The following is a 14,748-nucleotide window of genomic DNA, read 5'->3' on the forward strand; positions in this document are numbered from 1 at the left end:
TTCGGGTGGGTAAGGGGGAAACACGCCTGTGTGGATCTTAAAGGATTGTCTCCTCTTGTTGGGCTCAGGGACCGTGGGTTTGTTGTGGGGCAGGCTGCGTTGAAGGCCGAATCGGGCAAAGTTGTTAAACACGAGAAAACTTGTTAAGATAATCAACATGCCTTTCTACCGCCTTTGATTCATTTGGCTTTCTGGCCCCAGAGGCTGTGAATTTTTTGAGTAGGGTTCAGCGTGTTGTACACGGAATCTCTTCAGCTCCTAGGTCCCAAAGCTTCGTTTTTAGCAGGATTGGATTTGCTATTCAAAAGGGGGTTGCGGCGCAGCTTGTTGCCCGTTTGCCTGCCACTCTATTGTAATCGTTTTTTAGTAAATTATATAAAGGCACATTAGTTTAAAATTTTTATTATTATTTTTGCTTAATTTTCGATGTTTCTATATTTATGTATTTTTTTATTGCTTTATTAGTTTTTTTTCTTTTCAGGTTTTTAAGCATGTATTAATTATTTTAAATATGATAACTTGACGAATTATTTTTTAGGTTTGGTTTCCATACTCGTAATGAACCTAACTGATACCGATCGAATTCGCGTTAACACGATGTTGTGGCTCCCGTGTTTTTAACATGTTAACTTGACGGAATTTTTGTTGGTTTCGGGTACCATAGAAAACGTAGCCGACATTTTTTGTTTTAAACATGTTAATATTTTGTATAATTGGTTATAAGAGTGTTACTACTATTATGAGTGTTTCCGTGTTTACTAATTTATTTTTTAGGTTTAATGCATATACCAGTATGAGCCTGACCGATAGTGGCCACATTCGTGTCACTTTGATTTTATATGTATGCTGATCTGGTTTGGGTGTTTAAAAAGTTATAGTTATTGATTTAGTGTTGGTGACGTAACAAACTTGACCGATACCAACCGAATTTGTGTTCCCCCACCGTAACGCAGCAAGTTTGCTACCTAGTTTTACTTAAAACAAAAGGAGTGGCCGCATTGATAGACGTATATTTAATGATTAATTTCATATATATCCTTACAAACATTACAAATTTCATATATATTCAAACAAAACTTAAAATATCATATATACCATTATAAAGTAACTAAAATATCATCTATGTCTAATTAAAGTATCATATATACCTCTATTAGTTAATAATAATAATTTAATAAACGACCATTTTACCGTTGTTTTTCAAAAAAAATAATTTTTATATATGCTCGTCTTAACGAATAAACCATTTGACCTCTTTATATTACATAATATGTTTATAATCTATGTTTTTATTTTAATTTTAATTGACATTTCTCACATTTAATGACAGCAAATTGTTTCTCTTCACTTTTTCAAAATTGGATATATATGATATATTAATAATTTTGTAAGGGCATATACAATATTTTTAATTTTAAATGATATTTTCAACATTTGTAAGGATATATACGAAATTGGCTCTATATTTAATCATTTTTAAACTACACAAAGAATGGGATGAATTGTAACACCCCGACCAAAGGCGGATTATACATCGGGGCGCCACATATTGTTTCATTACTCGTGACACTATTGGGTGTCAATATTTAATAAATATATTCATTCACGCACGCGCAACGTAAACACGAGATAACATAAATCAATATATTATAAGGCAAAATATTCGAACAACAATAACTTGTCTTGATACATTTTAATCTAGGTCCAAAAGTAAAAACGTCCTACGTGTCCACAAGCTCCAAATGTAGCTACAGCAAACCTGAACATGTGTTAAAATAAAACGTCAAACACTTGCGTGTTGGTGGGAAATCAAGTTTAATACAATACATAGATAACAATAAATATGCGCGCAACATGTGTATGTCTGGTTTTCAACAAGGGTGTAATCCGATCGGGACCAACTCTAAGATTCATACTCATAGACTGCCAGTGCTCACAATTGAGCTCACAAACAAGAAAGACTGTGCAAGTGTAAACAAAAGAGAAAATCATAAACGATTGTTCTCCCGTGTTCATCTAATGGTACCATGAGAACTACGGAATAGACCGACAAGACGGTTAATGATCCACACATACAAATAAACAGCCAAGTCTACGTCCTCAACACATGGGATACTGCGCGACTAAAGTTCATAAATAAGTTTAAGACTCTAAGTTTGTATGAACACATGAACATCCCAAAACATTAAAAGTAAAAAGGGATTAGGTACGAGATTACTCACTTGATAAACGAGGCGGTGTAAGATAAAGCAAGAACCAACTTTAAACAAGCACAAGTTAACCTATAAATAAGATTATTATTTTAACGATTTGATTTAAGTCTTGATTATAAGTTAGCATAATTAATAACTTAAACAAATTATTATATATTATAGATTACCGGAAACAGGGCAGAACAGGAGAGAGGACGAAGGCAGAGAGAGGAGACGGCAGAGGAAGAACAACGGCAAGGAGCAAAGGAAGAGAAAGATAATAAGTATTTGTGTGTGTAGTGTTAAGAAAATAGCATTATTATTTATAGGGAAACCCTAGGGAACACAATCCCTAGAAAAGGGGGAAAAGATCTCCAAAAAGCAAAAGATTCCAAAAGCAAAAGATATCAAAAGATATGGCAGCTGCAGGGGGCAAAGGAAAAGCTGACAGGTAACAGTAAACAGGCATGGGAGGGTCAGATAAAGGTACAGGTCAAGCATGGAAAAAGCAGATCTCAAAAGATAATGTCAGTCACTTTTTCTGTCAACCAATGGGGTTGGTGCGCATGCTGCGCCAAAAGTGGCTTTTCAGACACAAGATAGGTCAGGTCAACAACACAGGAGATAAGACATCACAAAAGTAAACGGCTAGATTAAACAGAAGACTTAAAGGGTTTAGCGCGAGAAGGCATCGAGCGCACGCGCGAGGGCGAAGGCAGACAGAGAACAGTCCACAGCGCGCCGCGGGAAGAACTAAAATCCTTAGCGCGTCGCGGGAAGAACTACCATTCTTAGCGCGCTGCGAGAAGAACTACAATTCTTAGCGCGTCGCGGGAAGAACTTCCGTTCTTAGCGCGCTGCGAGAAGAACTACAATTCTTAGCGCGCTGCGAGAACAGTTCGCCTCGCGTATCGCAGGAACAACTGGTCTTCGCGCAGGCTTCCTTGTAAGGAGTCTGGCGCGTGGAGCTGCGCAGACAACCTTAGGCGGGAAGGAACAAAGGACAGTTAGGGGTTCAAGGCTTAAGGGCGGAACAACGACAAGAGAGAGAAAGAGGCGGGAAGGAAAATATATTATTATTATTAAAAGTAAAGTATAAGTATAAATAAATATTAAATCATAAAAGAAAGAGATCGGATCGGAGAAACGGGTACCTGGGTCGGGTCGGATCGGGGCAGATGTCACATGAATGGACTATATAGGATATGATTTATGTTTGCAAGATCTAAACAATTGTATATTTTTTTAAACTACACAAAGAATGGGATGAATGGACTATATATGATAGGGATATTGGTTTTTAATACTCCTAACTTTCCCTCATTGGTAGATAACACTCCTAACTTTTGATTTGTCACTCACCACTCACAATTTTCACCTATTTTCCTGTACCACTCCCCATCTAAATGAACACTAACCTCGTTAATGGTTTGGACTAAAAATGTCATTCAAATTAGTTGAGGGGGTAAAACAGAAATTTTATTTAACACACAACCTCCATTTCCGGTGACCTCGTTTTTCCGGCGACCTAGTTTTTTCTAGAGAATTTGAGTTTTACGGCTATCTCGTCTTTCAGAACACCATATCCATCATTTCACCGAGCTTCACATATAAATTTGAGTTTTCCGGCGAGTTGCAGGTTTCCGACGAACACCACATCCATCATTTCACCGCCCACCGCCCCAAAACTGCAACCCCCGCCCCACGCCACCTCCAATGTCTCACCCAGCCACCTTCCGAGATCGCCTGCGTTCCGGAAAATCGAGTTGCAGGTTTCCGGCGAGCACCATCTTCATCATATCTCTACCGGTGCACAATCTTCATGATCTCCATCACCTTTTTACATCTCTGAACCATATCCATTTTTTGAAAGACGAGATAGACGGAAAACTCAAATTCGCCGGAAAAAAAGAGGTCACTGGAAAAACGAGGTCACCGGAAATGGAGGTTGTGTGTTAAAAATAAAATTTTCGTTTTACCCCCTCAACTAATTTGAATGACATTTTTAGTCCAAAGCATTAACGAGGTTAGTGTTCATTTAGACGGGAGTGGTACAGGAAAATAGGGTGAAAGTTGGGAGTGGTGAGTGACAAATCGAAAGTTGGGAGTGCTATCTACCAATGAGGGAAAGTTGAGAGTATTAAAAACCAATATTTCCTATATGATTAACATTTGCATATCTAAACAAGTGAAAAGATCCAATACAATAATGCCTTAACGTACATTACGCACGCGAATCCATTTTTTCACGAATCGATCCATGAAAACACATCCAAACATCTCGGAATCGTCAATACATATCCAATCAATCATTTGTTCACCGAAAAAAAAAACAGTTTTGGATGGTTAATCGATCAATTTTTCACTTTTTTCACGAAGACCGTTTTTTGAGCGCCTGCTGAGCGTTTAAGTTTTGTGAGCGTTTTCTGAGCGTTTTAGATTTTTGCTTTTAAGCGTCTCGCGTACCTACCGTACGTTAAGGCATTAACGTGCAGTAACTACACCATCTAAACAATTGTATATTTATGTTGTTGCGACAAGTGTAATGTAAATTATATATCAAGGTAACACGTTGTGCTTAAAAATTAAAACAAGGGAATACAATATTTGGCGTGGATAAGTCATAAAACTATAAAAAGTATTTCAAAATCAATTTAAGTATTATTATTAAATTAAATTTTGAATAGTATTTTATATTATTATTGAATTAAATGTCAAAGTAACGTTCTGTGTTCAAACATGAAAACAAAAATGGTAATGTGACATTTGGCATTGAGTGATCACTCTGGAAACAAAGAGTTATCTACTTCAAAGCGGTCCGAATAAAATTAATAAATTTATTTCTTTTTATTTATTTATTTATTTCAAACTTGACCAACAAAAATCAAGAATATGCTATTCAAATGATCAACTTCTTTTAGTCTTGTGGTGGTAGTAAGAAGTTATATAGAACTTTGTTCAATGGATGAGAGTTCCAGTCGCTTACTCGCGTGATCGACGTATAGTGTTATTATTAGTCGTTGTTAATGTTTACTAAGCCATCATCACATCTTTGAATGGTTGTAGTGAACACTTACGTGGCAGTCGTTCTATTAGAGACGGTAATGGTAATGTCAGCGATGATGTGGTGGCCGGAGTTCTAATCTTGGTGGTGTTGTGGGTAGGGGTAGCTGAGTCGGGGATGGTGGGTCTCGTCTTTTTAATTAATACATTTTTTAGACGGGTCTCGTTAAATTCACGCCTCCATGCGAGCTCTTAGAGCTCGGGTGGCAGGATAAAACGCCTTATCCATCCACCCTAATGGCAGCGTACGTGAGAGCCCACTCTATGTGTGTTAATATATTTACAAGTGCAAAGTTACTATTTACAAGTGTAAAGTTATCTAGTATTTAGTTCTAGAATATATTGTTATTAAAAATATAGTATAAAATAATAATAATTCATGAAATACACTAAAGTAGGTTTACTATCACCGGGCACCTCAATAATACAAAACACGTGGCCTCATTAAAATACCAAATTATTATTATTATTATTAGGCAAATTGAAAATAGATAATCCAAATTTTTATGTATTGATAGATAATAATTCTTACTTTAAAACTCACTTTCAGCGATCCCAACTTACGACTATTTTGTCTCAATGGACCTCTGTTAAAAACATTAACGTCGTTAAGTTTTTTAGCAAGTTTCAAACCGATGTTTTAGAACTTTTGATTGGAAAAGTGTTTGAATTTTCGGTTAACAAAAATCAAGTAATTTTGAATCACCGTTTCGAGATAAGTTTTACATCAATCAAATCACATCGTTCTTTTGATCAAAAGCCATATGACATCAGTTTGAAACTCGAGAAAAAAGTTAATGGCGTTAAGTATTTTTTAACGAAAGTTCATTGACAAAAATAGTTGAAAATTGACACCGCTGGTAGAGGTGGGCAAATAGACCGGTTAACCGAACCGGCACCGAACTAATTTGAAACCAATTATGTTGGAACCGTTTGGAGCCGATTGAAACTGTAGGTTTGGAACCGGTTTCTAATTTTCTCCCCCAAAACCGGTTAACCGAATCGAAACCGATCAGAACTCAAACCGAACCGATCTCAACCTGGTCGAGAAACCGATTTCAACCCGAACCGAAACCGATCATAAACCGGTTTTGACTTTTGTTGACCAAAACAAACCAGTTTTAAGTTTTATACCGGTTTGTGCACCTCTAGCCGATGGTATTATTATTATTATTATTATTATTTCTAGAACAACAAAAGGAAGAAAAAATCACTGGACACTACACCACCAAAATAATACCGCTGGCTGACCAGCCAATATTATTATTATTATTATTATTCCCAAATTCAAAATCAAACTTCTTCTTCTCCAAATTATCAAATTCCATACAAATTCACCCATCGGAAAACCCTAATTGAAGAAACACTAAGTGACCCCAACAGATTACGGATAATCTTAGGGTCAAGTAGATGTTTCCCACGAGGGTTAGGTCCGGCAAAGATGGTTACTCTTCCGATGACCTGCAAAACAGACACCGTGAGCTCGTCACTGAGAAGGGGGGTACCTCCTTGTGACCAGCCTCCGGCGTGAGAATCAGACTAGATTGCTCTGAATATAAATATATATTAAGAGAAATAGCTAGAGCAGATAAGATATGTGATGGTATAAGATCGTATATGATACCGTTCCAAGGTGTTGGAGTATTTATAGCCGAAGGTAGGTTTCCAAGCAGGTACAGCCAGCTGTATAATATTCCTTTTCTACCAACTGTGGGCTACGCACGTGCCATGCTGGCGGTTGGTGGGTAGACAGCGGCTGATAGTGACATGGCCGGCTGTGTACTATTCCTTTTCCACCAACTGCAGGCTATGTACGTGCCACGACAAGGGTTGGTGAGTAGGCAGCGGCTGATAGTGACATTAAGTACTAGAGCGTGCTGCTCGTCGTACTGTTGTCAGTGAGCTGTCACCCTGTGATTGGTTCATGGGCTGCTTTGGTCAGATCTTGTCTATTTTGTCCATACCTTGGCAGGTATAGTACAAAAGATCCTCCAGAAGCGTACGGACTGGCTCATTTGGGCGGGAGTATTCCCGCCTTGCTCATTCCTTCTTCAGGTGACATTACTGAATTATTGAGAGTTAGTGCATTGTGCGTGTAGCCTTACTATTAGTGCGGGTAGCCTCCGCTGATGGCTTGTATCCGCAGCTGCGGGAACAGGCAGGGTACTTTACCATTGAGAGGCTTTTCCTGCGGGAACAGCTGGCGTATGCGCGTAAGGTCTTCATCTCTCTGAGCATGGTGGGTCCTGCGAAACCAGTTGGTCTTTGCGCAGACTTCCCTCTTTAAGGTGAGTCTTGCGGGTCCAACTGGGCTCTGCTGAACCTACCTCTTCACTAATCTTTCACCTTTCAGTTTTTCATTTTCATTCAATAACATTAATAAATTATTATTATTATTACTCACAATCTCTCTCGATTCTTCTTTACCTTTTATCTATTTTATTCAATAATATTATTACAGGTATGTTTAAAGTTTATTTCTTTATATCTATACCTTACACATGCATGTTGTATATTGTATATAACCAATTTGGTGATCTATTGTTTCTGGGTTATGTTTATTTGGGGTTAATTGAAGTGGGTTTGTGTTTAAATCGGCTGAATTGGGTTTTTGTGGGTTTGATTTGTCAGATCTGTAGGTAAAAACATGTTTTTTTAATGATGATTTGATCATTTGTGATATGTTCATCTCATGTTTCTCTCTACAGGTATTGTGATAATTAGGGATGAGATCGGTACCGTAAACGAGTAAAATTACCGAGTTTTTCGGTTAAATGATTAAAAGTACAGATTTTTTCGGTTCGCTACGGTTAAATGAGTAAAAGTACAGATTTTTTCGGTTCGGTACTGACTAGAAAGTACCGAAACTTAATGGTTTCAGTGATTTCCGGTACGGAAAACATGAAAAAAATAAATACAAGTACCGATTTTTTCGGTTCGGTACTGACTGGAAAGTACTGAAACTGAATGGTTTCAGTGGTTCCGGGAAGGAAAACATGATAAAATTAAATACGGGTAGTGGTACTATTTGTGTTTGGTCGGTACCGGTTGGGTACAGTATTGGTATGGTACTGATTGAAAATACTGAAAATACGGAAGCCAAAAACATGAAAAATGTGAATACTGGTACGGGTACCGATTGAAAATACTGATACCGAAAATGAGTAAAAGTACTATTTTTTTCGGTTTTTGTACCGAAACGGAATGGTTTCCGGTTTTTGATACGGAAAACGTGATAAAATGAATACGGGTATCAGTTGGGTACCGTATTGGTACGGTACTGATTGAAAATACCGAAACCGAAAACTTTAAAAAAGCGAATATCGGTACCAGTTGATAAATATGAAAAAACCGAAACTGAATGGTGCTGATACCGAATACATGAAAAAAAAAACGGGTATCAGTATCTGTACGGATTGAAAATCCTAAAACCGAACGGTACCGATACCAAAACCATGAAAAAATGAGTACCGGTGTTGTATTAGTTGAAAATACCGAAACCGAATGGTACTGATACCACTAATATAAAAAAACGAATACCTTAAAATTACCAAAACCGAAAGGTGCCGATACCAAAAACATGAAAAAACGAATACCGATATCAGCACCGATTTTGTTCGGTTGATACCATTGTGTACGATATCGGTATGGTACCGATTTTGATGGTCATAAACTTTCATATTATTTCAATGGTAACATTAGAAATTTGTTTATATTATTGTGTGGATGCTTCTTGACTGAAACATGTGAAATGTAAAAAATTGAGTATCTTTTGTCTGCATTAATTGTGTGTAGGGTAGGTGAGTTCAATACCTGTATAAAACATGATTCATCATAACTTATTATTGATTACATATCATCATAACTAAACATATTCATTTCCAAAATTTGAAACTACTTGTAAGCCTACAGGTATTTGTTTATAAAGGTATTATATACTATGCAATATGATTATCTTGTTTGATTTTTGAAATTTTATTGTACTAGTAAACCTATAGGTATTTGTTTATAAAGGTATTATATAATATGTAATATGATTAATTTGTTTGATTTTGGAAATTTTATTATTTATGCAGGAATATATGTTGTTTGTCGATTTTGAATAATAATTTGCTGAAAACACACTCGAAAGCGTTTGAAAGTTTCGTAATCATGGTTGCTACTGCTGCTACTGCATCGCTATTTTTGGTATCATCGCCTCAACCGGACTCTGGTGCCAAGAATTCTGGTAATCACAAAGGCGGTTTAGGTAGCATTGACGTTCGTGGAATTAAGTCAAAGTCAACGTCTTCTCACGGTCTGCAAGTCAAGACCAATGCGCAGGCACCTGCGAAGGTGAACGGGACGCGAGTTGGCGTTATGGACGGGCTCAAAACCGATGATAATTCGTCATCGGGTGCACCGAGGACTTTTATTAATCAGCTGCCGGATTGGAGCATGCTTCTTGCTGCGATTACGACTATTTTCTTGGCTGCGGAAAAGCAATGGATGATGTTGGATTGGAAGACTAAACGGCCCGATATGCTTGCGGATTTGGACCCGTTTGGTTTCGGGAGAATTGTGGAGGATGGGTTTGTGTTTCGTCAAAACTTTTCGATTAGGTCGTATGAGATAGGGGCGGATCGTACTGCTTCGGTTGAAACGTTAATGAATCATTTGCAGGTATGATTACAAAAGTGTTTTTTTTTTAATTTTACTTGTTTGAAGTGTTTTGACATAAAAAATGGTGGTGGTTTGTGTGTTTTTAGGAAGATTTACACATTTACTAAAATACCCTTGTGATTTTGTTTTTTTAATGAATCATTTGCAGGTATTATTATGACTGTTATATAAGCTAGTTTCTTGTTAAAGCTTCTTCTTCTTTTTTTTTTTACTTGTTTGAAGTGTGTTGACATAAAAATGGTGGTGGTTTGTGTGCTTTTTGGAGTATGCACAGTTTTACCAAAATACCCTTGTGTGTGTGTGTTTTAAATTTTACTTGTTTGAAGTGTTTTGACATAAAAATGGTGGCTGTTTGAGTGTTTTTTTGGAAGATTTACACTTTTACTAAAATACCCTTGTGTGTGTGTGTTTTTTTTACTTGTTTGAAGTGTTTTGACATAAAACTGGTGGTTCTTTGTGTTTTTTTGGAGTATGTAACTTTTACTAAAATACCCTTGTGTGTGTGTGTGTGTTTTGGTTTTTTGTTTTTGTTTTTAATTTTACTTGTTTGAAGTGATTGACGTAAAATGTGGCGGTCGTTTGTGTGTTTTATGGAGTATGTACACTATTACTAAAATACCCTTGTGATTTTTTAACAGGAAACAGCTCTTAATCATGTTAAAAATGCTGGACTCCTCGGTGATGGATTCGGGTCAACGCCTGAAATGAGTAAACGGAATCTTTTTTGGGTTGTTACTAAGATGCAAGTGCTAGTAGACCGTTATCCGACTTGGTAATCTAAAGTGCTTTATTTAATTATTATTATTATTATTTTTTAATAGTTGTATGAAAGAAACTGATGTTATTTACTATATTACTTATTTTCAGGGGTGATGTGGTTCAAGTGGATACTTGGGTAGCTGCTTCTGGGAAAAACGGTATGCGTCGTGATTGGTTGATTCGTGATTGCAAAACGGGCGAGATACTGACACGAGCCTCAAGGTCTTTTTATACATTTTACTAGAAATTTTTGTACATTTTTATATATTGCAAAATGGTATGCGAAATTTTTATATAATAATAATAATTATAATAATAAATATAAATACAATTATAATAATAATAATAATTATTATTATATTATTATTTCACTTGGTGAGAAATTTTACATTTATGTTACAGTTTTGGCAATAAAATAGAATTGACAGTTTATTGCTGATTTTAGCAAATACACCTACTTTTAACTTATTATGCATGTAAATTGCTGATGTGGCACTGACTGATACCATGACAATTGACAGCAGACACCTTCATATGCCACATATTAAAAAAAAATGCTTATATGAAAAAACAAAATTTAATACAAGTTTGAATAAAATGATTTTAGATTTTTTTAAAATATAAAATGATTATTTATTGTAACATATGGTGCTAGTTGTCAGATGCATGTACACTAAATGGTCCTGTTTCATCTCTATGATTCTATGAATAAGACAAGTCTTATTTATAAAATTTGTACATGCTTTGTGAAGAATCTAAATTTTTTTTTTGAATTTTTTATTGTAGTAATTGGGTTATGATGAATAAAGTTACAAGGAGGTTATCGAAAATTCCCGATGAAGTTCGGGCTGAAATCGAGCAGTATTTTGTTGATACGCCTCCTGTTATCGATGACGATGACAGGAAGTTACCGAAACTCGATGAGAAAACTGCTGACCATGTTCGTAATGGTTTAACTGTAAGTAAAGTTTCGTCTTTTAATCAAATTTTAGGGTTCTTGATTCTAAAATAATAATAATAATAATAATAATAATAATAATAATAATAATAATAATAATTTTATTATTTTTTTGACAAATGTTTTAGCCCAAGTGGAGTGATTTGGATGTGAATCAACATGTCAACAATGTGAAGTATGTTGGCTGGATTCTGGAGGTATGTCTTTATATTAACGCTATAGAATTCATTAAAAACAGTTTTTATTATAATAACATTTATATGCATTATATACATTTATGCCCTTGTCTTTCTCTTTACACTCCAAAGTCTGATATCCTATAACATGTTTTAAGGGAATGGTATAAATGTCATAAGTTTAAAGATGAATATATTTGATGTTAATGACTTTTTGCTTGTGAATATGATATTATACAAGTTTTTAAGGGTATATATCATATATGACATTATGCACTTATCTTTCTCTTTACACTGCAAACTCTAATATCCTAACCCATATTTTAAGGGCATAAAAATGTCACAAAATAAAAAAAAAAGGTTTATTTTATATTACGATTTTTCGTTGGAAAAATAGGATATTTTACATCTAGACCACGTTTTGAGGTGAAAATGTGAAAGGCACTTTTTATAATGTTTAGAGACTTACTTATGCAAAAAGTATTTTTTTTGTTGTAATTTGTTAAATTTTTTAAGTTTAGGGATTAAGTCTTGAAAAAAATAAAATCTTATTTTTATTTATTTATATTTTTAATGTAAGTCTAAGGTATTTTTTAACATCTCTTTTTTATTTCACAACACTTTTCTTTTTAAGTATCAAGTGTTTCAGTCGAGCCAATCCGGTTAACAATAATATACTTTTTTTTTAACCTCGTGTCATTGCGGTGCATTGCAGAGTGCACCAAAGCATGTGGTGGAGGACTATGAGCTTGCAAGCATCACACTCGAGTACCGTCGTGAGTGCATGAAAGACAGCGTGCTGCAGTCACTCACCGCCTTGCTGACAGGCGGTGACAATGGGATGGCCGCTTCTTCTGGTGGCGGTGTCGACTGTCAACACCTGCTTCGACTCGAAGGCGGCGGTGAGATTGTGAAAGGAAGGACCAAATGGAGGCCCAAACAGGCCCAAGAGATTCAACACCATCAATCACTTCCTTACTAAAACTAGTGGCTTGAAGGGCATTTTCGTAATTTTGTTGCTGCTGCTAGTGGTTCTTGCAAGTTTACTTGCAGTGTTGACCTCTATATATATTTCTTTCTGAACTATGTTTTTTTTTTTTTTTTGTTTTTTTGTTTTGTTTTTAGTTTGAGAATGGAGAGAAGTGTAAGCCTATTGTAAGTATAAGCCTTTTATGATGAACAAAACCTAATATTTCCTCTCTCCTATTTTATTTGTTTTTGCTTATTTTCGTTGTGATGATTCTTTATTATTTATAATCAAACGTCGTGTTCGTGTTGTTGTATGTTAGATCGAAGTAGCGAATACGTTTATTCTTCTTTTTAAAAAAACTCCAAATGAGTAATATCAAAATGTTCATAGCAGTAGTGGCGAAGTTTGGACAAAACGGTTTTAGTAAGCATGTTCTATACATTAAAAAATTACTTTGGTTGATATAAATATTAAAGATAAGTTGGAACTTTTCTGCCTTTTGTTGTTACAACTAATTTATTTATTTATTTTTTCGGTTAGTTTGTAAGCAAATGGGGTCGGGTTTGAGCTTGTTTAAGGTTGAATTTAGTTCAAGTTTGGCTCGTTTTGAACTCTGTACTTGTGCGTGGAGCTTCGCGTGTGAGTCTTGATAAACATTTTGGACCTCGAACTTTCATTTGTTTATTGATGATTCGAGTATCTAGTTATTTTTAGTATGTAAAACACCATAACTATTTAGTTATTTTTATTAATATTATGAATACAATATTTAATAAATATTAATATATTTATAAAAATATAATAAGCTTGTATAGACGAGCAAGTGAAGTCAAGCTCGGTATATAAAGCTCAGACTTAAGTTTGTATATTAAATAAATGAGCTCCAAGTGAGAAACGAGCTCATGCTAATCTCATATAAGTCGTCTTGATCTGAGTTTTTACCGCAACTATTTTAACTAGCTCACGAGCAAGTCAACCTGTTTACATCATGGTAGTCAATATGTACGGTTTCTGAAATCGACCAAAATTTTTAATAATCAGAAGATGTTTAAGTTAAACTCGGATTCGAAAAGGATTGTATTAGATCCTTTGAATCTTTAATAGGAGAACAACATTTTATTAATTTTTTTCTATCATAAAAGCATCCCTATATACGATATGTGGGCATACACGATAGAGTGATATCTAACTGTTTAAACAAAATCGAATTACATCAAGAATTAGGTATTTGGTTTTGGTTTTCGAAAACTGAATTTAGTTAAATCATGAATATGGGACTATGGGTTACGTATTGATAGGCTATGGATTTTCCTATTTGTATAGCTGATTAAACATTTAGCACGTTATAAAACAGAGAAACCCCGCGTTGATGAGGCAGAATCCAAACTTTTGAAAACTCATCGTGTTATAACTTATAACCCGAATTTTTTTTTAAACCAAACCGAATTATAACTCAATTTTAGTTTTCCGTCAAAAAAATTATTCAAACCAAGAAAACCGAGACCCAACTAATAACACTCCTACGAGAAAGTTTAACACTTTTTTCTTTGAGGTGGATAAAATTAGAAAAAGAAGAAAACATGTAGAATAAGGGAGTGGTCTACCCCTCCCTTTTTTTTAACGACCAACTAAGTAACGCCGGGTACTCTGTACGCGACCTCCATTGACTAAAGGTAGCCCGAGCCGGCCACTATTCCGGACGGACGAAGCCCCTAGCGGTCCACCCTATTGAGGGATTCACCGGATAAAACCCGACCCCCATACCCGCCTAATGGCACGACAGCGAGGAGCCGGTAAAATCGGGTGTGATCAGGACTCAAACCCTGGCAAGCCAGGGTCATCCCTCATATCTCCCATATAAATTGGTGGTAGTGAGGTTTGAACCCCCTACCTCTCACTAATAAAGTGAGTGCTATACCATTTAGCCACCTCCAATTTATGGTCTACCCCTCCCTTACACCCCCCCAC

The 14,748-nt window shown here is 35.7% G+C and overlaps 1 protein-coding gene across 1 annotated transcript; it reads left to right on the plus strand.

Annotated features, from left to right (window-relative positions):
* Window positions 1-7,745: 7,745 nt before the first annotated feature.
* On the plus strand, window positions 7,746-12,792 carry LOC143575373 (palmitoyl-acyl carrier protein thioesterase, chloroplastic-like). The gene is made up of 7 exons (XM_077059774.1): window positions 7,746-7,894; window positions 9,332-9,917; window positions 10,556-10,689; window positions 10,785-10,898; window positions 11,463-11,634; window positions 11,763-11,831; window positions 12,526-12,792. The coding sequence occupies exons 1-7, from the start codon at window positions 7,761-7,763 to the stop codon at window positions 12,790-12,792; spliced, it is 1,476 nt and encodes a 491-aa protein (XP_076915889.1). The 5' UTR covers window positions 7,746-7,760.
* Window positions 12,793-14,748: the final 1,956 nt, after the last annotated feature.

Source organism: Bidens hawaiensis, unplaced genomic scaffold, assembly GCF_021521415.1.
Source record: "Bidens hawaiensis isolate Kalapana, Puna unplaced genomic scaffold, B.hawaiensis_p1.1 tig00027347_1, whole genome shotgun sequence".
Classification (NCBI taxonomy): Eukaryota; Viridiplantae; Streptophyta; class Magnoliopsida; order Asterales; family Asteraceae; genus Bidens; species Bidens hawaiensis.

What these genes read in the sequence shown, in the direction of transcription:
- LOC143575373 (XM_077059774.1), top strand. Translation starts at nt 7,761, where the DNA reads ATGTTGTATATTGTATATAACCAATTTGGTGATCTATTGTTTCTGGGT. An exon ending in TTGATTTGTCAGATCTGTAG is followed by an intron (nt 7,895 to 9,331) that starts GTAAAAACATGT and finishes TTATTTATGCAG; the next exon opens with GAATATATGTTGTTTGTCGA. An exon ending in CGTTAATGAATCATTTGCAG is followed by an intron (nt 9,918 to 10,555) that starts GTATGATTACAA and finishes ATTTTTTAACAG; the next exon opens with GAAACAGCTCTTAATCATGT.